The sequence below is a fragment of the Perognathus longimembris genome, chromosome 9, assembly GCF_023159225.1.
Source record: "Perognathus longimembris pacificus isolate PPM17 chromosome 9, ASM2315922v1, whole genome shotgun sequence".
Taxonomy (NCBI): Eukaryota; Metazoa; Chordata; class Mammalia; order Rodentia; family Heteromyidae; genus Perognathus; species Perognathus longimembris.
The window spans coordinates 45,851,270-45,877,413 of record NC_063169.1 but is presented as its reverse complement, the minus strand read 5'-3'; the positions used below and the strand labels follow the sequence as shown (position 1 = coordinate 45,877,413).

Below are 26,144 nucleotides of genomic sequence, written 5' to 3'. Positions count from 1 at the left end.
CAGCTTGAGGGCCTATCAACTTCCCCAAAGGCCAGATTTCCCACCACTACCTTGGAGATGAACACTTCAACATATGAACTGGGAATCAGGGTCACAAAGCAGTCATGAAAAAAGCATGAATAATATGAAAATAACAAATGACTCATTATACCACCATTAAGAAAAGATCCAATATTTGGCAACACTTACATTGTAAACATTCTTCCAGCTATGGTTCTGCATCCCTTTTTTATTTGTATATAAATGAATTATTTTTAAATAACCATGGAATCATAATATACAGCTATTGTCATTCTACTTTTCCAGTGTAATAATATTTTGTGAAAACTTGCCATGTCATGGACTGCTTTTAAGACCATTTGTGATTTATTTGATGCCATTTGCATTATTTTCATTTTCCTGTTATTTTAAACAATGTAATGGCAACCATTGCAGTTAAATCTTTTAATATGCTTGTGACAGTTGTTGTGAACTTCTACAGAAAGAATTGCGAGCTCAAGTCTATAATCTTACTCCAAAGGCTGAGATCTGAGAACCTTGGTTCAAAACCAGCCAGGGAAGAAAAGTCCACGAGACTCCTACCTCCAATTAACCAGAAAAAAGCTGAAAGGGGGGATATGGCCCAAGCGGTAGAGCATCAGCAAAAAGCTAAGCAGAGTTGGAGGCCCTGAATTCAAGCTCCAGTATGAGAACAACAAAAAAGGAAAGAAGGAAGGAAGGAAGGAAGGAAGGAAGGAAGGAAGGAAGGAAGGAAGGAAGGAAGGAAGGAAGGAAGGAAGGAAGGAAGGGTGAGGGAGAGAGGAAGAGAGGGAAGAAGAGAAAAAGTTGATGAGCCAAAGACTACTTAAAAAGCAAGTTCTTGGTAAAAACAGCCAAAGTGCACACTAAAGAGCTTTAACCACATTATACTCCACCATGAATGTATTTGCTGTGGTTTGAATATCTATGGGTTCCCAAATTCACATGTTGAAATTCTCTCTCTCAACACTTTGGTATGAGAGGATGGAACTTGGGGAGGTAATAAATTCATCCAGATAGAGCCCTCACAAATAACCTTAATTTAAAAAAAAAAAAAAAAAAAAAAAAGCACCAAGGCTGAAACAGGGATCAAGAGGAAAAGCAAGCACAAGGCCCTGAGTTCAAACCCCAATACCACCCCTCCCCCCCACAAAAGAACCTCATGGGAGACTTCTTCTCACCTCTCCCTACATGAGGTAAGTGACCAGACAGGACTCTCAGGAAGTAGGTCACACCAAGATCTGAATTCACCAGGGCTTTGGTCTGGGATTTTCCAGCTACTAAACTATGAGAAATTTGTGTTGCTTTTTAAGCTACTCTGTGGTAGTCTACGCTAACAGCTCAAACTGCTTTGAGATATAATTACAAATTTTATTCTTGAAGCATTATCCAGCTCATTTCTAATTTGATTTTTTAAGTTTCATTATCAATGAGAATAAGCTCTTGTCTAAAAAAGTAGGCATTTCTCTTGCAGTGATATTTTCCCCATAATACATACAACTGTGATAAAAAAAATGATGCATGAACCGCAGAATGATATATTATACATATCATTGTGCTTATAATGGAAGTAATCTCTAAGCTCATGATCAGAAGTAAAATTGAGTTTTTAAGACATAGCTACTTGACTCAGTGACTGATTTCTATAGTAACAATAGGTTATAACATACTGGGTTAATGGCAATACTAGGACTGTGAGGGAACAGGGAAGTTTTCCTTGAGCCCAAACTGGTATAGTCACAGACTGGTCTATTCGGAGGTATTTGCTTTCACATTTACTTCCTTTTAGACATTCATACTCCCTAACAATTAAAATTTCTATGGAAATATAACTCCAGATTCTAAATCCCTTTTCCCCTAATGATTTTTTTTTCTATACAACAAGCATTTACCACATTGCTGATGTTTTAGATTTCTTTAAGTAGGGCAGTTTTTGCAAACAGGGTAGATGGAAATGTCAACGGTAGTAATGGTAAAAATAGAATATGGGAGAGAAAACAAACAACTGGAACTCCAAGAATGTCCTTGAATCCTAGCAAGTGCTAGCTTAAGAGGCTTGCAAGTTATGAGAATTTTTCCTTATTCTGTGGGACTATCAACTTGCCAACTTCTTGGAAGAGAGAAACCAGAAAATTGGGTCTTTCAGATTATAAAGTATTTATGATTACTGTGGAACAAGAGAGTACCCAACATGAGAGAACAATAGGTGAACCACCTGAGCTCCTCCTACTCATGATTCTCATTGCTGGTTTTCTTTCTCTTCCTATTTCTCAATATTTGTTAGTTAATCTGAGAAGTATAAAACTACTTAATTACTACATAAGTGGGAGGTGTTTGATCATGGTTTTTATGGATCGGGATGCACTGTACACTTATGCTTATAGTCAAATCCTAGAGGGTTATATATTGTCAGTGTGTCTCTTCCAACTTTTCTTCCCTAAGGCTGGATTTTGACAAGCCACAGATATGAACACCTTTCCCTCTCAGTCAATATGTTTCAGGATATCTATGAAACAAATACTACTTTTCATGAGGTTTCATATCTCTGAGAATTTGTTCTTGTCCTTGAGCTTGAAAAACAACATTTACTTTGAAATTCTGAAGATATTAAGTACTCTGGAACTCACTGTTGTGCCTCTCTTCTTTGCCCCTTTGTAGGTAGTTTTTATCAAGATTTTTTTTAACCTCTTTACTATTTACCCATGACCTATAAACATTTGCTAAATGTTACCTAACTACAGTTTTCCTCTTGTTTTTGCCCTAGAGACAGCAAAATATTTTTATTTCTATACTAGGTATTCATTACAACTACTTGAAAGCATTCTTGCTATGTTGCACTAGCATTGTTGACCACTTCTAGTTTCACTGTTTAGGTCTTTGCACCAAGAATACAATTCGTTCAGAGACCTATTGTTCTCATCTTCCATATCTGTCAACTTCTTTCTTATCCTTAGCCACATTCCTGTACATTCTGAGGAAATATCAGGTTTGTCCTGATCATCATCAAGTTATTTGTGGTATGATGTCACAAATACTGTCTCAAGAAACATAGACCTATTTCTACTCTAATAATTTCAATGTGTTTTCTGCTAAATTCTTTAAGTCCATTTTGCTTGAATAGGCTATTTTCTGATGCTGGAGATTGAACACATGGGCCTTGTATGTGCCCAGTACTTGCTTTACCAGATACACAGTGAACTTATGTTCTTGACATGCCCTTTTCACATCAAAGTTCATCTTAATTGCACATTCTTTTATTCTTTGAGAGCTAAAGTACAAGAACAATCTCTTTGGCCAGTCTTGTGGCTTAAACTCAGAAACTGGGTGCTGTCCTTGAGCCTCTTTGTGTTCAAGGCTAGGGCTCTACCACTTAAGCAACAGCCCCACTTCCAGCTTTTTCTGAGTAGTTAATTGGAGATAAGAGTCTCGTGGACTTTCCAGCCTGGACTGGCTTTGAACTGCAATCCTCCTATCTGACCTTCCTAAGTAGTTAGGATTACAGGCATGAGGCACCAATGCCCAGCTAACAATCATTATTTTTAATGCCATTATTTATATATGGCTTGATCTACTTGTGTTTGGAAATAATGAATCAAAATAACACAACTGTGACTTTCTTAGCTCACTTTGTGAAACAAATAGGCAAATCACTGATATGAAGCTTCACATATGTGGCTTAAAAAAACCATTAGGAAAAGTAATTGTGTACAAATAGCAGGAATAATTTAGTCACTGGTTACTTTCATGTCTTTATGAAAAACAAAAATCTATGGAAAGGTCAAAGCAGAGAATTTCATTTTTAATTTTTTTCTTCTGAAGTTTCTTTTGAATTCAGAAATAAAAACTATAATTTAAAATTGTTATTATGGTAACTATAAATCTGTTACTAAAATGTTAAATTCATCTGGGTGTGGTGGCACACATATATAAATCTCAGCACCAGGAAGTTAAAATAGGAGGATCATAAAATTGAGGCTAGCCTGGATGACACAGTATATGGAAAGGAATGGAAGGAGTAAGGAGGAGAGGGGAGGGGAAAGGAGGGAAAAGAAATATATAATATATTGTATCCCATTTTGGCCTGCCTCCCTTATTTCTAAATTTTCCCCACCTCTTTCCAATTTTACACCTTCATAGCTTTGTTTCAAATGAAGAATTTCTCTACACTGAAATGTTATCCACATTTGCAACATATCCATTCCTCTCTCTTCTTAGGTGTAAGGTGTGCACTATTCTAAGATTAAAGGTGATTATGAAATTATTTTCATTTCTGTAACATAAAAGTATCTTGTGATATAATTTCTGACAATGTGCTATATTCTGGTACTATAATAGTCATCTTTTGATATATTTCCATACATTGCAATGTACTAGTGTTAAATAAAACTTAATAGTTAATTTTGTAAAATATATTGACACTTTATCACCAAACAGTTCTTCAAGGGTTCACACAAATAATAAATGAAAAAGAAGAGCTATATACATAGTAAATGCAAATGCAAACAAGGAGCACTGAGTTCACTTGTTCTAGAAGCTTTTTATGATGTTTACTGTGCACCAGGTGCTATGACAAGGCGCTAGATCTCGATTTATCTGATGCCATCTGCCTGCATGTAATTTACTCCACTTCCTTTTTCCTACTCTTCTCATTAACAAAACAAAACATTAATAGAGTCAGTACCATTTTGTTATAATGAGCAACTTGACTACTCAGTCTTTCTGTAACATTATCAGTATCTTAACTTCTACATTCTTCATGTGTTAAGGGATAGCTATGAATTATTGCCCAAAGCTTATGTGAGGCACAGATAACTGTAGTTCAACAATAAAAACATTTTTGGTCAAATGTGCTTCTTTTTTTTTTTTTTTTTTTTTTTTTTGCCAGTCCTGGGCCTTGGACTCAGGGCCTGAGCACTGTCCCTGGCTTCTTTTTGCTCAAGGCTAGCACTCTGCCACTTGAGCCACAGCGCCCCTTCTAGCTGTTTTCTGTATATGTGGTGCTGGGGAATCGAACCTAGGGCTTCATGTATGGGAGGCAAGCTCTCTTGCCACTAGGCCATATCCCCAGCCCCCAAATGTGCTTCTTTTAACTAAGAAGTTAGTGTTACAGATGTGGAATGGTTATCTGTGAAAGTAATTACTTTCATGTATATTTGTATAAGAACTTGATATTTGTTCAATGTTCTTTTTACAAAGCATTTTCTTTTACCCTATTATCTTATTCAGTTTTATTAACATTTAACATGAATTATACAATAACTAATATGCAAAAAATTAAGAAAATTCCCTTGTAATTTTTATACCCAGGAAAGAAAACTACCAATACACTGTTAAATAACCATCTCATCTACATTCCCATTTATTGGTTATTAATTTTTTTTAACTCTCTGGACCCTCAGATCACTTCTTTTACTGTTTTCACCATACGTTTGTAAGGAACAATTCATAGGCCTTAGCCTTGAAATTAAGGTGGTTGTAGATAAACCCATTTAGCACTTCTGAGCCAGGCACTGGTGGCTCACATCTGTAATCCTAACTACTCAGGAGGTTGAGATCTGAAGATTATGGTTCAAAGCCAGCCCAGGCAAGAAAGTTCTTGAGACTTTTACCTCCAATTAATCACCAGAAACCCCGAAGTGGTGTTTTGGCTCAAGTAGTAGAACACCAGCCTTGAGCTGAAGAGCTCCAGGACAGCATCCAGGCCCAGAGTTCAAGCCCCAAGACCAACAAAAACAAACAAACAAAAAACACTTCTGAACAGAAATTCCACTGAGTTTTCTAATTTGCCAGTTCTCAACTCGTTTCTTTTTTTTTCTTCTTCACACATTACACTGATCAGCATATACTGCTTTTCTATGAGCAAAAATCTCTCTACAGTGTGCCCTGACCCTATGCCCATCTTTACACCAGCACATGGAGATTGACCCTTGATTTGAGGTCTAATGCTCCACCTAGTGGTATAGAGCCACAGCCTAGGATGAATCTCAGGGAAATCAGCAAGTCAGACCCATTGAAGTCAGTTATAGACAAATACAGAAAAGGCTAAGCCTTGGAATTTAGTGATCCACCCAGTGGCTTGACCCCAGCACTGAATTCTCTAGAAGAAAAAGTCCAAAACTCGAAGCCAGTAGCCATCATTATCATCCTTGACAAGCCATCATGGTATATCTTTACTTACTGCTATCTCAAGATAAATTTGACCTAATGACTACACTGTTAACTATATCCATCTTGAATTTTCATAAAATGTCAACAAACAAACCAGACTGTTTATTCATTGATGTACTACTTCTTCCATCCCATGCCCACTTAATGAACACCTGTCATGCTATAGATATTACTGGGGCTAAGTGACCCTGGCCAATAAACTGAGAATGAGATTACTCCATGAACACACAAAAAAAGATGGAAATCTAACTTGGCCAGGAACAGACAGAGCTTTCCTGAAGAAAAATTGACTGAGCTGATTTTTTTGAAGTCAAGCAAAGATGAAGGGAATTTTAGACTCAGTAATATAAAGATAACTGAATATACCCCCATTAAAAAGACAATCTACTACAACAAGGAATCATAGGTTCATCAAGATATAACATGCAATTTTCCTTAATTCTATTCCTCTTTGGGGAATAAAATACCAATACTTTACTTTCTAAGAAGAAGGTTATAAATCACAGAGAAGTTTTCTTCTATAGTCTGTCAGCTATAGGTTTTAGTAACATATTTGACATGAAAAGTACCAGTTTAGCTCTGTAATATGTTATATAATCATGTTAGGCAATGGTACTGCTGTCCACCATGTGCTTTTGGCCTCATATTCCTCATCTGTCTCTTTTGGAGCAACACCATCAATGAAGAAATTATTACTACCTCAACGGCAACTCATTTTTGTCTTTGATGAGCATTGTTATAAAACTACACTACACATGGAAACAAGGTATTTCTCTGAAACTTCAGTGGCAACTGGCGAAAAGTTTAGGACCAAGTTTAGGGCCAACCAAGCAGGACAACTTAACTGTTTTGCAAGACCACACAGCTCACACGCTGTGTTCACAGTAATTTCTCAGAGCCATCTCTCTCAGGTGTCTCTTTGCAAAAGAATCTTGAGCCTACATAAGCCATATTATCGCCACAGCAAGTTTTGACTCCTAGTTTCCCTTCTTTGCATTCTCTTTGGAATATAGTAGAGGCCTATATGTGACTGAACAGTAGGCATGATAAGTGATCCATGTAAAGCTAGACAGATGCCATTGCTACCAACACAATATTAGATGCTACTCTGAGAAGCAATGCAGCACTGTGGACTTATTCTAATTCCTTTAATTGAAATGCCCAAGTAGTTGTTTTTTTTAATTGACAGATGTTAAACCTTGTTTCCTCCTTGTTGCCTCCCTGATGGTAAAAAACAAAAACAAAAACAGAAAAACCAAAGTACATGCAACCAAACCAGCTGAAAATTAGGAGATTTTTAAAATGAAAGTCTCCAATACTGCCACCAATACTCACCAATACTGTAATATCTCTTTAGTTCTGTGCGTCTGATTTCCTTTAACTGATTGTTTTTTCTCTTCTTTTTCTCATCAGCAATGTATCCCTCTTCCACAGCAATGTTACACTTTTCTTGTTCCAAAATAACTGAATTTGTATCTTCTTTCCCAACATGAGTCCTTGTGGTTACCGCTGACGTTGTTTCTGCATTTTGTTTGGCTTGTTTTTTCTTTTTCAATCTAAAAGTGTAGGGGAAAAATATTAGAGATATGTTTAGAAGGAATCCTATTAACTTCATGCAGTTAGGCTTTGAAAATTAATCATGTAGTATAGAAAACACTTCTCTTACAAGATTCTTATGTATTCTCCTGGCACTTTTTTCTTTTCTAAGCACTTAAAAATTTTACATGGAGACTTTTGGCCTTTCCTTAATCTTATGCTCATGATACTACATCTCAGAAGAATATGGGAAAATGTTCTACAAAAGGAGATTCTCCTATTGGCTATTAACTATTGAATTTTTTTTTAATATTAGGACATACAGTAACCCCACTGTTAGGGGTTACTGTAGGCATGTTAGGGGTGTTTCATATACTTTTAAACAGTACTTGTGGTACTTTTGAATTACAGAAAAACATATGTAAAAACATGCCTCCTCACATGCTCAGTATCAAGGTTTGCACAGTGTGAACTGGTTCAGGTCTGAGTAACTTTTTTACTGTTCTAGTGTAAGAGGCCTGAAGGGTTACATTTCCTGATGTAGGAAATGTTAATATGTACTTGTCATTATGACTACTAACAATACAGCCCTCTGAAACCTTAGAAAATGTATTTTTTTTACTCCAATTCTTTACACCTGAGGCCAAGATGTATGAGATCAAATTTATCATAATTTACTGACAGCCAATTGTTCGAAATCTTTTCAAGCTGATTCACTACTTGGTAATTAACTGATGTATCACACTGTGTTTATTAGTCCTTCTTGAGAAAGTTTGTGCTTTACCAGTGAGGAAGAAGCCTTGCCTTCTTATCCATTCAACATTCTGCTCAGATAGTTTCTTGATCAGAACCCTTATGTCTAGATAAAAAAAAGCATCTAGGTATAGTTCCCACCCTCTTATACATTCCAATGATCTTTGCTTTTATTTTTCTTTTCCAGTCCTAGGGCTTGAACACAGGGTCTGGGCACTGTCCCTGAGCTTCTTTTGCTCAAGGCTAGCACTCTATCACTTGAGCCACAGTGCCACTTCTGGCTTTTTCTATATATATGGTGCTGAGGAATCAAACCCAGAGCTTCATGCATGCTAGGCAAGCACTCTACCACTAAGCCACATTCCCAGCCTGCCTTCTTTTTTATTAAATATTTTATTGGCATTATAAAAACAATGTACAGAGGGGTAACCATTTTACAAGTCAGGTAATGAGTACATTTCTTTTTGGACAATGTCATCCCTTCCTTTACTCTCTCCCCAGTTTTTCTCTCCCATCCCCACCTACAAATTGTATAATTCATTTTCAACATAGTGTCTACTGAGTACCTACCACTGCTGCATGTCTTTGCCTTCTTGAGCCTCTGGAAAACTTGATGTTGGGCAATGGGTAAAGAAATATATGGGCAGATAAACAAGTATAGACTAGTATAGAGATAGAATGCAATTTCATGCTGCTGTTCTGTGATGTTGGACAAGTCAATTAAACAGTTAAGGAAGATCTACCCCAGTGGCTTTGTTCTTATTTCAGGATAAGGACCTAACTCCCTGGGCCTATGTTCTTTTGTACATTAAATGTGACAACTGTACTTCCTTAGCTATCCATTCTCTTGTTGAGATTAGGTAATATATGGCAACATATAACACAAAGCAAACAAAATACTAAAATATCCCTTAACTATAAATATATAATGACTTGAGAACTAAGACATGGTAACATTAAAGACACACTGGGGATAAAGGTGTCAAATTCCAACCAATATTATGAGTAGGCTATTGCTCAATGACCAATGAGAAGCCAGGCTCCTAGATTCTCACTGGCTACTAAAGAAATACAGAGGCTGAGACAAGTCAGTTGGTGAAAAAAAAAAGTCACAGATCAATAGATGTCTCCTCTCTCAGCTATCTTATTATGTTAGCTTATTTAAAGAAAAAACCTACAAAGAATCACAAACCAAACAAAATTAGAGACTCATAAAAAGGAATCACATTCAAAAAGCACATTTCAGTTTTCTACCACCAGATTTTAAACTGTTTTTCTCACAAGAGCGTAGGTGGTTCTTTGCAAATTGAGATCTGATAGTGCTTCAAATAAGGTAATTTTTCTGCCTATCAACTGACTATATGAGGCTTGAATTAATGTGCAGTAACCTAGATACTATGGAGATTATAGGGAGACATAGACACTCTTCACAGAGCAGATTTCTTGACCCAGAAGGCTGTCTATGGACTGGCTGATCCTATTGTTATATTAGCTGAGCACAAATTTGCTTGAAAAGAACCACTGTCAATCACAAAATGATTTTTCTAGAAGAGATGGCATATAAAAAATTGGTTCTATATCTAGCAACCTGAGATATTTTTTTCCACTTAAAGTTCACTTGAATGTCCTCATTTCATTGTCCTTAGGACAATTCAATTCAGTCAGATCGAGGGCATGTGTTTTGCTGAACAGCAAGCACTGTTTGGAGGCATCTCATTAGACCCTGAGATTCACATGTGGAAACAAAATGAGTATGTCCATCTACTCCTATTCTGCCTTGTCAACATAGAGCAAAAGATAGTGTTACCTCAAAAAAACATGAGAAGTAGAGCTGTACCTTGAGTGATAGATCATCAGCCTTGAGCCTAAAAGCTAAGGGAGAGCATGAGGCCTTCAGTTCAAGCACCAATACTAGCCCATACAACAATGTCATACATACACACACCCCACACAAAATAATAATACTAAGAAAATAGAATTGGTTAAAATAAATACAGAAATATGCTCAGGTAAAGAAGAGAAAGCACTGAATGTTAAAGAAAAACATGCCAGAAAATAGCAATACTTGTTCAATGGAAGATGCAAGTACAATTTAAGATAACTGAAATTCTACAATCAGCTACATCTTTTGTTTTGACCAGGGTCTTCCTGAGCATTTGTTTTTCTGGAAGCTACCAACAGAACTGGGGCTTTCCGATCTTGCAAATTGAAGTCACTGATTTCTGGCAACCCTTGAGTAAAACCCTCCCTTCCATACATAGAAATATGGTTTTAATATTTGAAAAAGTGCCAAGCTCATGAGTACAATAGTATAGTTAGTGATTTGTAAATATTTCTTTTTAGATCTTTTGCCTTCCAGGCCTCTTCTTTTGGTTCTCAAGTTCCTATAGCAATTTGTCATCACAAAGAAGACTTGTGGCTAAACTGGAAAAAAGGTCTTGCAGAAAAATGAGCTCTCCCCAGACTCCATCTAAGCTTTAAATGACCCAATATGTATGTATTTATATTGTGTACTAAAAAGAAAAAAAAAGGTAAATCAGGTTAAACAGAGAAGTGACTGAAGAATATTGAAATATATTTGACATTTCATAGCTGTGGGTCTAAGTTTTTTTAAACTTCATTTTGTTAGGCTACATTTACTTTCCTTTGAACTAAGTCACAATTATATAAACCAAGTGTTTTTAACTCAACCCCTGCTAGTCCTAGCTCTACATCTTATTTAAGTTCTCAAATTTAGCTTGGTTTCAGCTCCAACTGGTCTAGTCAAACTGTCAAACAATCATCATCTCTTTGGCTGGACTACTTTTTACAATATTATCTTTTATTATTATATGTTTCACTATGAAAATGGTGCATGTTAACATTGGAACATTTAAAAACTGCAGAAAAGTAAAAAAAAAAAAAAAAAAAACGTAAGTGCAATCACTGTGGAGGGAGGTAGTGTGAAAGAGCCAGAAGCAAAGAGAAACTACATGCTAGACCTTCCTCAAGGGCACAAGAATGAGGTTATGATTCTGAACTTATTCATATTTTTTTCATAATAATGTATTAAATAAAAAACTTGCTTATTTGGAATTACTTGACTTTTTTACATTAAAATAGTGCTGGCACTACACAGTACAGGTAAACCTCATTTTTTCCCTGGCACACTGCAGGCAGACAAGAAATGAGTAAGTGGAGAGAGGGAAGATGGCGCCACCACAGTAAGGAAGTACCCCAACTCACTCCAACTGAATAGCGAGCTGGGAACTCCAGCACCCAACAACCCATCAAGAACCCAGAAAAACCAGCAGCCAGAAGCAACAGAGAAACACAGGGAAAAAAAAAAGAGCCTATAACCTACACGGAGCCAGAAAATCTCCGGGGTACCCTCCTCCCACCTGCCGACCCTAGCCCGAATAGGGCCAGGCGGGGAAAGTGGACCCAGCGCCGGTAAGTGGGGCCACAGACCTTCAGACACTAGAGAAGCAACAGCTGAAAAGTCACGCCAGGAGTTCCACGGACCCCAGACTGAGCACAGACCAACTGAGACAGATGGCTGCACGGGACCTAGTGGCCGGGCAGCGGCGCCCAAGCGGCCGGGAACCAGGTAGCACAGACGGGGAGTGCTGGGACCAACACCACCAAACGACCGATCGCCACACCCCGGCACGCAGCCCCGAAAAGCCACAGCAACGCCGGACACACACACAATCCAGGACCAGTAAGGTCCACATTGCTCCCCCCCCCCCCCAAACGGGAGACCAGCCCTAGTAGAGACCCAAAACCTACAAAGAAGCTAAAGCTCCCTCCCTACCCTGAGGGAACAAAGGAGTCGCACCTAGGCATCCCCCCCAAACCCCCAGCAGAGGAGCCAGAACCTGGCCACACTGGCCCCGCCCCCTCCCCAGCAGGGGCCCGGGGACTGGTAGGCATTGGAAGCCCCACCTGAGGCGCCTGGTCCTCGCGATCTTTTTGAACAACAACCACAGACTCGCGGGTGTACAAAACCAGCCCAGCAGGGACATCTGGGTCCAATCACATGCCCTCCTCACAGCGGAGGCGCAGAGTCTGTGGGCACCAACCCATGCCCGGACACTTGATCCTACTGGGGCCCACCCATACCGCCCCCACAGCAAACTCGTGAGAGGACACAAGCACTCTCCAACAACTCGGGTCAACACACCCCCAAAGGAAGCACTAGAGTGCACATGCACATGCCCCCCGGAGGGCCAACATGGGCCAGTGTGCTAGTCCTCCAGTAGGAGGATCGTCTGCCCAACCCCCTGTGGGAGCACACAAGCAAGCAAACTGCAACACCCAACACACAGGTGGGCAGGGCCCCTCAACAGCAGCGCCTGCTCTGATAGGCATGAGCCACACAGGCAGGCAGGGACCCCCAGCGGCAGCACCGGCGGTAGGCGCACTCCACACAGGGGTGCAAGCCACCTCTCAGTGGCAATTCTCAATCTGAGAGGTGAGCTCCTCTGACCAAGGTACCCAGTGGAAAAGAGAACTGAAGAAGAGAAAAGCCTCCACGCCAAGCTGAATCAACGACCAGCAAACCCCCACCAGGGACACACTAGGGTCAGCACAACACAGCAGCAGGACACTGTCCCACAGAGAAAGACACAGAACTTACCCACACCCAAGTGCAGTGAGGGTGACCACCCCAGCAACAACCGAGATGGTCATGCTCACCCATTGGGCAGTAAGTTTCAACAGCCAAACTCAAACGCAGAGCCAGGACATAAACAAGTCTCCTACTGATGGACCAGCGGGAACCAGAACAAAGCCAACCCATGGAAACTACCTACAGATCCCCAGATGTGCAAATCACAAAGAAATATTGCAAACTACATGAAAGGGCAAGCCAACTCGCCAGCTCCAAAAAGCAGCATGACTGAAGAGATGGAGAATAAAAAAACAACTGAGGCTATGCTAACAGAAATGATGAAAAGCCTCAGAAACGAAATCAGAAAACACTTCCAGGAGTTCAGAGTGGAAGTCTCGAAGGACATCCAGGAAGCCAAGAAAGAAATGGAAGCAAAAATGGATACAGTGCAAACCTCCGTCAAAGAGGACTTTAACATCCTGAGAAGTGAAATGCATGAAAAAATAGATTTAAAATACAACTCTTTAAAGGAAGAAATTTTCACGATCAGAGCTGATCTGGCAACCATAAATAGCTCTCTGACATCCATAAACTCCGCAATTGAATCCACAGCACAAAGAATTGACCATATGAAAGCCAGAATTTCTCTCTTAGACAATGATGCACCCGATAAGAACCAGAAAATTACCACACTCCAAGAAACGGTAAAGCTCCAGGGCAGACTAATCCAGGAGCTAGTGGACAAAGATAAGAGATATAATCTGCGCATAATTGGAATAGAAGAAGGAGCCAAATACCAGAGCAGAGGGCTTCAACATATTTTCAATAAAGTGATTGCAGAAAACTTCCCCAGTCTCACAAGGGACCCCATCCAGGTAACCGAAGCCTACAGGACACCTGGCAGACCAGATCCTAGAAAAGCCACACCAAGGCACATAATATTCAAGACTTCAGATCTCAAGAATGAAGAGCAAATTTTGAATGCAGCCAAAGCGAAGAAAGAAATTTATTACAATGGGAAGAGGATCCGAATAACAGCAGACCTCGCCACACAAACCTACCACGCGCGAAGAGAATGGAAGAACACCATCCAGGTCCTACAAGACAACAATTGCCAACCTAAAATAAAATATCCAGCAAAGCTGGAGTTCATATTTGAGAGGAAAACCAGATCTTTCCATAGCAAAGAGGATCTAAAGGAGTATATGAATAAAAACCAGTCCTACAGCCAATTCTAAGAGGGGACTCCCACCCAACAGAAACCATACAGGACACACAGACAGAAACAGAAAGAAACTACAATAGCCAAAGCCCAACAGAAAGAGCAGCTCACTAAAGACAAGAAGAAAAAAAAAAAAAAAAAAGAGGAAAAACAGCCCAACAAGAAAATGGAAGGAGAAAAAACACTCTTATCTTTGATCTCTTTGAATATAAATGGTATAAACTCTCCAATAAAGAGGAGCAGACTGGCAGAATGGATCCGCAAACAAAAAGTTGCCATCTGTTGTCTACAAGAGACCCACCTTACAGCAAGGGATAAAAACAGGCTCCGAATGAAAGGATGGAGCAAGATCTTCCAAGCAAACGCACATACCAAAATGGCAGGTGTAGCCAAACTGATGTCAGATAAGCTGGACTTCTCATTAAAATCAACTCAAAAAGACAAAGAAGGTCACTACATTTTAATACAAGGAAAAATCCAGAATCAAGACATCACGGTGATAAATGTATACTCAACAAAAAAAAGAGGCCCTACCTATGTGGAGCAAATTCTCACAGAAATACAGAACAAGATAGACCCAAACACAATCATAGTGGGTGACTTTAATACCCCACTCTCTCCAAGAGACAGATCCAACACCCAGAGGATTAGCAAGGGAGCTGAGGACCTAAGTACCTAGGGATCAACCTAACCAAGGACGTGACGGACCTATTTAATGAGAACTATAAAAATCTAATAAGGGAAATCAAAGAAGACACAAGGAGATGGAAAGACCTCCCATGCTCATGGGTAGGCAGAATCAATATAGTGAAAATGGCCATATTGCCCAAATTGTTATACAAATTCAATGCAATCCCTATCAAAATCCCAGTTACATTCTTCACTGAAATAGAGAAAGCAATCCATAAATTCATATGGAACAGCAAAAGACCTAGAATAGCCAAGGCAATTCTAGGCAAAAAAAAAAAAAGCAGTGCAGAAGGTATCACAATACCAGACCTCAAGCTCTACTATGGAGCCATCATAACAAAAACAGCCTGGTACTGGTATAAAAACAGACCAGAAGACCAATGGATTAGAATTGAAGATCCAGAAATAAAACTGCACTCTTAGAGTCAGCTGATATTCGACAAAGGAGCTAAAGACATACAATGGAATAAACATAGCCTCTTCAACTACTGGTGCTGGGAGAACTGGGCAGTCATATGTAGAAAACTCAAAGTAGACCCAAGCCTATCACCATGCACCAAGATCAACTCAAAATGGATCAAGGACCTCAATATCTGACTTGAATCCTTGAAACTACTGAAGGACAGAGTAGGAAAGACACTAGAATTTATAGGCACAGGAAGGAACTTCCTGAATAGAATCCCAGGGGCACAACAAATAGGGGAGAGACTCGACAATTGGGACTACTACAAAATAAAAAGTTTCTGCACAGCTACGGACATAGCCAACAAACTAGAAAGACAGCCAACCATATGGGAAAGGATCTTTACCAGCACAGCAACAGACAAAGGCCTAATATCTGTCATCTACAGAGAACTCAAAAAACTAAGCCCCTCCAAGCCCAGTAAACCAATTAGGAAATGGGCAAAGGTGCTAAAAAGAGACTTCACAAGAGAAGAGATAAAAATGGCAAAGAAACATGAGGAAATGTTCAACATCCCTGGTAGTAAAGGAAATGCAAATAACAACCCTGAGATACCCCCTCACTCCAGTTAGAATGGCCTATACTCTGAACCCAGGCAACAACAAATGCTGGAGGGGGTTCGGGGGATAGAGGAACCCTTCTCCATTGTTGGTGGGAGTGCAAATTAGTACAGCCACTTTGGAGAACAGTATGGAGGTTTCTCAAAAAGCTTAATATAGACCTACCCTATGACCCAGCCATTCCACTTCTAGGCATCTATCCTGAACAGCAGGTTCCAAGATATCAAAAAGACATTTGCACTTCCATGTTTATCGCTGCACAATTCACAGAAGGCCCTCCACAGATGAATGGATCCAAAAAATATGGTACCTATACACAATGGAATACTACATAGTGATTAGGAATGGTGAAATATTGTTATTCGCAGGGAAATGGTCAGAACTTGAACAAATAATGTTGAGCGAGACAAGCCTAGAACACAGAAACAAAGGGGCATGATCTTCCTGAAATATGACTGTTAAGATGGGGTGACGGGGAGACAGCAGAGACCAGGTCTGTGAAACCAAAAACCTCTTGTCAAATGGTATTTCCCACAGGTTTGGGTCAGCGACCCTACATTATGTAACTAAAACCTAACAACTACTCAACATATAAAGGTCAAAAATTGACCTCTCAGTGGATCACAATAGCTCAAAAGCTATGTATGTACGTTCATATAAGACTATTGTTGACATACTGTCTATTGTAGACATTACATTTAAAGACCTAGGCAAATTTTCTTTGGCGTAGGCCATGTGGCTACTGTGTATGTTCTTGGTACATTGTGTATTGTATATATGTCTACCTGACCTAGGGAAGGGAAAGGAAAACACGGTGTAAGATAACACAAGAAATGTACATACATACTGCCCTACTATGTAACTGTACCCCTTTTGAACAACACCTTGTCAAAAAATTTTTGTTTAATAAATAAAGTAAAAAAAAAAAAGAAACGAGTAAGTAAAGTGATACCCCTGAAGAAATCATTTTCATAGCTGAATGAAGACGATTTTTCCTTGGCAGCTTCTTTTCCTTTACTAAAGGAAATGAGGGTTTTTTGGACACTGGCATTAATCAAAGGCAGAGCCCTGAGCAAATCTGTCTCTGGGTCTCGGCTGAGTCCCTTCCCCAGCATGTTGAAACCACTGTAAAACAAGCAAAAGACACCAAGCCTTGAGGCTTATTTTTTCAGCAATCTAATGAAAGCTGGGGGCAGGGGTTCATTCTGTTAAATGCTGCATTTCCCAAGTCTAATCAAGGCACACATTAGATACGAGGTTGATAACTTCCTAAATGAGTAAACAAATGATCTGATGTTCAGATTGCACTGAGATCTGCTCTCCTATCAACATGACTTTCACAGCTTGCTCTGACTAGCAGCAGGCTGTCAAAAATACTCCTATCTTATGCAGATACATCATCTAAAAAGAAAAGACACTGGCCATGTATAATCTATCACATGAAGGAGCTGGGCTGCAGATGTAACTCAATGTCCCAGAACTTGCCTAGGATGTAAAAGGTCCTGCCTTGGTCGTACTGTCCACCACACATATACAAAAATTGATTCAACTATATGCTTCCTTAATACTAAATTCATGGTTCTATATAACTCTTATTACAATCTGGGTTTCATATGCTACTAAAAAAATTATTCTAAACATGTATCCAGCCCTGAATTATCTACTACAGTAACTTCTATTCGGTCATTCAACCAATTAATTCTAACTAGCTAATTCTAATTAAATTAAAATACAGTTGCAAGAGCTCAATCGACTTATGTTGATGGGTAATCTATGGTTTGTCTACAAGACAACACACACACACACACATAAACACAACAGTCAATCTCTACAAATTATTAACGGGAGTTAGGAAAAAGACAAAAAATTACTTTTAATCATTTTTCTTAAATTGTATACCATTGATGATAGGTATTAAAAATGTTCAGTATTTAATTTTTGAAGAGTTCTTCCTACTATAAGAATACTTTATTTAACATATTTTTGTCTAAATTTTGTCTAAATATATGAGTTTTACTTTTCCAAAGGGCTTATTGTAAAGAAACTGGAAAGCGTTTTCTTTTAACATGTAAGGAGGAGCCAAACTATCCTCACAGAAGTCTTGGGAGGTAGAGACATTTATCTCCATTTTACAGATAACAGGAAGGCCACAAGGAGGAGTTCAGTAGAGTAGCAGGAATTCACAAACCAAGACTGGAGCCAACTGCTACAGGACTACCTACAACTACATCTCCTAAAATGTTTATGCCATATATGTTTATTTTGACTTTAAAATCAGATCCATTGGACTTAGGAAATTCTATGAACTACTTAGGAGAGAACAGCCCAACAATCGACTAGAATTCAGCAGAGTATACACTCAGACCTGAAAGCAGATTTAAGTTCTGGCCTTGGCTCTGAGAAATCAGCTCTGTGACCTTCTTTGGAAACATGATAAACTCAGGCTTTAAAGTAAACAAAAGCAAGAGGTCCAAATTATTTCCAAGGCCCTATCTGGATCTGGCTCTAACAGTTCATACTTGGCTGAGAAGATTAGGAAGTGTGCTATCACATTTTGACCTTCAAAAAATATTTTTAAGCTCCAAACTAAACCTTCCCCAGAGTCTTTTATTTCCTTGTGATTTCCTAGAAGTTTCAATTTAGATTACATTTTCCTTCAATTGTAGCCCCTAGAGTTGTGAGGGTAGAGATTACAAGACAACACTACCCATACGTGGAGACTATCAGAAAACAAATAATACAAACTAGAAATTAAAAAATAAACAAACTAGAAAATCAAACCAACAAAAATTTCCACTCCTCTATATTTTTGGGGAAAACAGCTCCAAAAAGAAAAGTAGAAAATGTCAAAACTCTTCACCCATGAAAGCAGCAGAATCCTTTTTAACACACGATATTTTCCCTTAAAACTATCTCTTTAGAAAAACAATACTTACACAAAAGATATATCTAACATTATTTCACAAAATAACTTGCTGTTCCAGTATAATTCCATTTATATGGAAATGAACAAAGCACAAAAAGATTTCCCTAAAATAGTTGTTCAGTGGGAGAACCATTTTTTATTTATATAATTTGGTGTCGACCTTTTTTTTAGCACAGCAAACATCTAATCATTTTTTAATTACAAGTCCAATAAATAAAAAAAAAAATGGCTATCAGTAGCTATGACAACTCTTGAGTCCAGCTACTGCAGTGAATTTCTGGACAGCATCCTCACCCAATTGCCTCCTTTTTAAAATCAGAAAGAGTAGATCTGTCTCCCTCAGGACATCTTCCTTTGGTTCCTGTCTCCTTGCAGATCTGGCTGCAATCCTGTCTTTCCATTGTTGTGACATTCAGAGTCTAGGTTGTTTTTTCCTGGTTTCTAACCTTGACTTTGCCACTTCCAGACTTAGGGAAATTGGGCTACAATGCAAGAAGCTCAGCACTTGGAAGACACTTGGAATACTTTATTATTCCTTGGGTGCTCATTCTTGGCAAATTACTAAATCTAAACCTTAGACTCCTTGGTTTTGAAATAATAAAATAATCTTGTATGGGCTTTTGTGATCATTAAAATAGTACAGCAAAGGCTTATTTCACTATTAAATACCACATGCTTGCTTCTCAAGAAAACTCACAACTAGTAAAGACTTCTGTATTAATAAATAAATAAATACTAATAAAGAGTTGTGCTGCTGCTTTTAATCTCATTTGGATATTCCTAAGGATTTAAGGAAGTGAAAAAAACATATGAAGTACAACATAATACACAACAAAAAAGGCACTAAACAAATGTCAATATAGGCTTATATTATTTTTCTCACTATAACTATTGACTTAATTTTGCTACTAATACAATCACCCACACAGAATTATTTGTTACTTCTGGAACAACATCACTTTAAATATTCAAGTTTATTTTGTGACTTCAGAAAGGGTCAGTTTTCAGTTAAACTACAAATCACCAATTGTGGCATATGCAAACTGAACTAAAAAAGGCAGAAGGAGAAAAGAAGTTTAAAAAAAAAACAAACAACAAACCTCATTGGTGAAAATCTTCTCTTGGAATCCATGGTCAATTAAAAAAAAATCACACTAATCACTGGGAAAATATGAAGATGTACTGATTTTAGAGTCACTCTTGGAGATGTGCCTCCTCCCACCTAAGTAGTAACTAGGCCTGACCTCAAATGTGAAATTCACAACTCAAAATGAAAACATTCTCCCTTCATAGAACCATGACAACCTGAAAGAGATCCTTTGAGCAGAGCGTGGTACTGCATATCTACAATCCTAGCACTCAAGAGGCTGAGCCAGGAGATCTGTGAGGGCAATATAGTGAGGAGCTGTCTCAACAACAAAAGCAGGAGTGCAGAAGAGGAGAATCCTTTGGCTTTGTGTGAAATCTTATACAGGCACACATAAAGAGATTTCCCTTGTCCTCAGGGAACAACTACCGGCTTAAGATCAATAAATAAGATATCAATGAGGGCAATGCACCAAAAACCCAATTTCCCTTTCCCAGGATTTCCTTGTGGTATAAAACAATGGTGGGTCAGCATATAAAAAGACTGATCACCACAGTGCAGGTGCAAGACACAGTGAACAATTCTCTCTGAGAGAAGCCCTGTGGATTTCACATGTGACATATGGAAATCCTTCCAAGTGCCCCCAATATCAGGATTTCAAGGATAATGCTGCTAAATGGATGTACACTGGTAGAATGTTTGCTTTGTATTTATGACACAAGATATAGGCTTTTGTTGCATATACAAGTTGCCCCTATGAGAGCGTGGTTCCCTTTTTTTAAAAGTTGATGCTGGGTTACAGACTGAAAAAGTCCTGCAGAACAGATGGCATTTAATTTAGCACAGGGTTACATCCTGGTAAACCCATCATAGGTGAAAACTACTTTAAGTGCAAACTGTAAAAACCCAAATAAGGCCAGCATAGCTTTGAAAAAAAATCATTAAGTTGAACTAATCAAAGACCTATACATGGCAGTTATAAGCTGTGGATGGGAATCAGATAAGAAAACGTACTTTGAGTTAAAAAACAATTGTGTTGAGGTAAGAGTAATCTATCTGGTGCCAGTGGTGCATGCCTATAATCCTAGCTTCTCAGAAGGCTGAGATCTACAGATTATGTTTCAAAGCTAGGTTGGCCAGGAAGTTGTGAGACTCTTACTTTCAATTAACCACCAAAAAAGCTCAAATGGTAGAGCACCAAATGAGCTGAAAAGCTAAAGGACAACACCCAGGCCCTGAGTTAAAAGCCTTAATACTAGCACCTGTCTGAGCATGCGCATGCGTTCACACACAGCAACACAAATAGTCTGCAAAGTTCTGTGAATATAGTATTTAAATACTAGGATTTTACTGCCTTCTGCTTAAGAATAAGCTGTTAAATTCAAGCAACACATAAGTTTAAAAATCAATACACAGAAGGCTGGGAATATGGCCTAGTGGCAAGAGTGCTTGCCTCATATACATGAAGCCCTGGGTTCGATTCCTCAGCACTGCATATATAGAAAAGGCCAGAGGTGGCACTATGGCTCAAGTGGTAGAGTGCTAGCCTTGAGCAAAAAGAAGCCAGGGACAGTGCTCAGGCCCTGAGTCCAAGCCCCAGGACTGGCCAAAAAATAAATAAATAATAATAACAATAATAAATAAATAAATAGATAGATAAATATCTATGAAACTTTTTTTTTTTTTTTTTTTTTTTTTTGGCCAGTCCTGGGCCTTGGACTCAGGGCCTGAGCACTGTCCCTGGCTTCTTCCCGCTCAAGGCTAGCACCCTGCCACTTGAGCCACAGCGCCGCTTCTGGCCGTTTTCTGTATATGTGGTGCTGGGGAATCGAACCTAGGGCCTCGTGTATCCGAGGCAGGCACTCTTGCCACTAGGCTATATCCCCAGCCTGCTATGAAACGTTTTGAAGTTACTTATTCTCTTTAGTTTTAAAATGGCATCAAGCATGTGACTTACTTACCTTAATATACTTAAAATAACTAGCTGTATTAATTTCCTATGAGTACTATACAAATTACAACAAACTTGATGACCTAAAACAACACACATTTATTCTCTTAACGTTCCAGAAGTCAGAAGTCTGAAATCAGTTACATCAGGAGGTACTTCCCCCCCACAGCCACTTTCCTTGCCTTTTCCAACTTGTACAATTGCATCCCTGTAGCCTCTTCATCTTCATATCCAACAGCATAACATCTGGCTTCCTCTGCAGTCACATTTTCCTGTGCCTCCCTCTTAGAGAGAGACATAGAAGAGTGTAATGAAAGACCCACCCACATAATCTTCCCATTTCAAGATCCTTAACTTAGTCATACTCAAGGTCTCTTCTACCATGAAGGGCAGCATTCTTCTCAGGGATTGAGATTTGGATGTCTTTGGGGATTATTTAGCCTGTCACACTGGCTAAGTTAGATTGTGAATTCTAATTGTAAATAGAACATCACCTCATTGTTTTAGTCAATGTCCAAATTATTCCTATGTCTAAACAATGTGTTCTCTATTATATTCTCTATGCTCCCTGAAAAAGTTCACTTCTAGAAATGACCAGATAGATAGACAGACAGATATACATACATACATACATGTATGTGTATCAGAATATTCATGACTGCTCTAAAATCTCAAGCTTACTTATGTGAGCTTTAACTGTATGCAATTTGCTGAGAAATGATGGACCTAGACAAAAAAAAAAATCAAATTAAGTGAGGTAAGCCAAGCTCAGAGAGACAAAGGGAACATGTTTTCTCCCATATGTAGAAGCTAGATCTAAAATAAATGGGACATAATAGATTATACAGGACTCTAGGCATTCACACACAGACCAAAGGAGTTTATTCTTAGGAGAGGAACGCAAAAGCACAATGCCTATATGCCTCTAATCATGTAAAATAATATTTATCAAAACAAATTCCAGAAAATGGAAGAGGATTTTTTTCTTTCCTTTTTTGTTGTATTTATTCATTTAATCTAATTTTGAGGGGCAAAGGGGCACAAAATGGAGTGACAAAGGGTGAACAATGCAGCAGTGATACTCAGTAAAAACAATGTTGAAAATTAACTATACAACCTGTAGGCAGGTAAGGGGGAAAATTGGGAGAAAACAAAGGAAGGGGTGACATTGTGTAGAAAGAAATATGCTCATTACCTGACTTACGAAACAGTAACCCCTCTGTTCATAACCTTTATAATAGCAATAAAATATTTATTTAAAAAAGAAATAAATTGTATCAATACATTAATTTTATAGTCATCCCACATTTAGGGGAGATTTGTTGTAAGAAACCGAATTATATATTCTGGATTCTAGAGGGGAAAAATTACCACAGTACTTAAAATTGAAAAATATATTTTTTTGTCAGTGCAAAGGGAATGGTCACTGTCCCTAAGCTTTTTACTGCAGGATAACACTCTACCACTTTGAGTCACAGCTCCACTTCCAGTTTCCTGGTGGTTAACTGGAGATAAGAGTCATATGGACTTTCCTGCCCAGGGTTGCTTTGAACCACAATCCTCAGATCTCAGCCTCCTGAGTAGCTAGGATTATGGATGTGAACAACTAGCACTCAGCAATAGTTAAGAGTTGTTTTTTTTTTTTTTTTTTGGCCAGTCCTGGGCCTTGGACTCAGGGCTGAGCACTGTCCCTGGCTTCTTCCCGCTCAAGGCTAGCACTCTGCCACTTGAGCCACAGCGCCGCTTCTGGCCGTTTTTTTTTTTTTTTTTCTGTATATGTGCCGGGGAATCGAACCTAGGGCCTCGTGTATCCGAGGCAGGCACTCTTGCCACTAGGCTATATCCCCAGCCCCAATAGTTAAGAGTTTTAAACAATAAAACAATTACCTGAACAGATATCCAAATGATGTTTTCCATCTTGTTTTTTGAGATGTACTCTATAAATTATACAGCCTCAAGTAGGAAAGTACATTAAAGATTATCTCAGCAAATCATACTTTTGGTGATTGGCTTTTTGTATTTATACTCTTTTAAAACACTCCAGTGGGGCTAGGGATGTAGCTCCTTGGTAGAGAAACTACCAAGCACATGCAAGGCTCTGAGTTCAGCCTTTGCATAAAAAAAAAATCATTACAACATTCCAGAGTTTAGGAATTTATTGAGACTCCATGCACATCATCCTAGTTTGGTAAAGCTTTAAATCTTGTATTTAGTACACACTACACAAAACTGTAGAAAAATTTTCCTGGCCTTCCATAATTTGGCACCAAGTTCTAAATTTTTATCAATACATCCTTTACTGTAACAGTGGACCAGGGTAGGGCTCTGAACTAGCTCCAGAAATGAAATACTTGGCACAGGCTCTGTTCAATTAAAGCTCAGAATCCCTGCTTCTCTGGCTGCGCTGGTGTTGGGCTGGCTTTAAGAACTGCCATACAATCTAAGTTGGACCTATCAGTGGGTCTCAGGACTCGAGGGACTTACTGGCAAATACTTATCCTGCTTGTCCTTGCACAAGGAAAGCTGTGAGTTGGCAGCATTTATTTATCAAGGAAAGCCTCAGAAGCCAAAAGAATAGGAGGGCTTAGAGACAGAAAAACTGAGTCATTATGACATTTTTGAGCTGCCAATCCAGGCACTGGTGGGCACAATTCTTACCCAGATTTCTAACTAAATGTGCATCAGTAATTCTCAAATGCCTTCCCCTTCTCCTGCTTTGATCTTTTTTTTTTTTTTTTTTTGTTACTTGTCCCCCTGATAAGGGAAAGAGAGTCTTTTCCATTGTGGACATTTTCATAAAAGTAAAGTCATTCCTTGTGAATGTCCCCAAAATGTGGATCAAATAAGGTGGGGTTGCCTGCAAACTAGAAGCTGGTGCTCTTCATCACATGATAAGGAGATACAAGCCTAGTGTATCTTGACACTAGATTAGGCCTCAAAGGCTGCAATGGGAGACTTCATAAGATTTTTAGGACTCTAGACTAAGATGTTTGCTTTAGTCAGGCTTTAGTGAGAGCATGCAAAGAAAAGTTTGATCTGTAACTGGCCTTTTGGAAGGTGAAAATATAACTCTGCTAAGACAAAACTATTTATGTTAGTTAAATAACAACCTCTAGGATTCAGTAGGTCAGCTCTACCAAGAAGTTAGTTTGGGTAATTTTTAAAACACTTCCTAATCCTAAAAAAAAAAAAAAAATCAATGAAAAAAATAAGCAATGTGTTTAATGAGAAATAAATCTAAGTCATGAGGAAATTGATTATTCAGATTTTAAAAAAAAAAGCTTTAGACATGCTTTATTAAAAGTCCGAGGGTTTTTTTGTGTATTGTTTTGTTTTGTTTTCGGCGCTAGGGATTACACCTAGAGCCTCCTCATATCAGCACTCTTCACTCTAAGAATTCCCTTAGAATTAGTAAGGATAAATTATATTACAAACATACCTATTTAATATATATCACTCATACTTTTTAATCACTAGTTTTCTCTAATGATGAGACAGATTAAGTGATATGTGTGGTGCATGCACACTAGTTCTGATAAACTCAGGCCTCTTGTTCTTAATAGTTTTTTGTTGTTGATGTTATTTTGTTGTTGTTGTTTTTTTACTCAAGACTGGAGCTCTGCCATTTGAGCCATACCCTAGTTCCAGTGAGTGACTTTTAAGAGCTTTGTATGATTAAAATAAAACAAATTTAATGTTTTTTTAAAAAGTCCCACCCACATTTCTTTAAATACTCCCCTACTGTGTATCTAAGTATATTTTAACTTTAAAGCTTAATCTTTCTTGATAATCCTACAAAATGCTTTTTCATGCATTGTGGGTCTTAAACAGCCAAAAGCTTTACACTTGGGCACAGAGGAGACAATACTGTTGACTGAACTTTACATAAACTAGGAACTACTGAATCATTTGTTCACAGGAAGCAGTATAGGGGAAGAGCTGGGTGTGGGAGTGTGAGGAAGCTTGGAGTTTGGATACAGGTATTAAAGCTGCATCAACAGGTAGCGCAAGCCTATAATTGCAGCTACCCAGGAAGCTTAGATCTGTGCACAGTGGTCTAAAACCAAAACCAGCCCAGACAGGAAAATCTGTGAGACTCTATCTCCACTTAGCCACAGCAAAAAAAGCCGGAAATGGAACTGTGGCTCAAGTGGTAGAGCATTTGCCTTGAACAAA

At 38.6% G+C, this 26,144-nt stretch overlaps 1 protein-coding gene and 1 long non-coding RNA gene across 5 annotated transcripts in view; one reads left to right on the top strand and one right to left on the bottom strand.

Annotated features, from left to right (window-relative positions):
• Positions 1–26,144, bottom strand: part of Ncoa7 (nuclear receptor coactivator 7) — a 116,647-nt gene that overhangs the window by 48,166 nt on the left and 42,337 nt on the right. For all 4 annotated transcript variants that reach the window (XM_048354029.1, XM_048354031.1, XM_048354032.1 and 1 more), the window contains one exon: positions 7,522–7,742. In XM_048354029.1, coding sequence (XP_048209986.1) covers positions 7,522–7,742 — 221 coding nt within the window. The remainder of the gene's footprint in view (positions 1–7,521; positions 7,743–26,144) is intronic.
• LOC125357261 lies at positions 23,552–25,184 on the top strand. The gene is made up of 2 exons (XR_007212100.1): positions 23,552–23,597; positions 23,832–25,184. It is a non-coding gene; the product is annotated as an uncharacterized LOC125357261 (long non-coding RNA).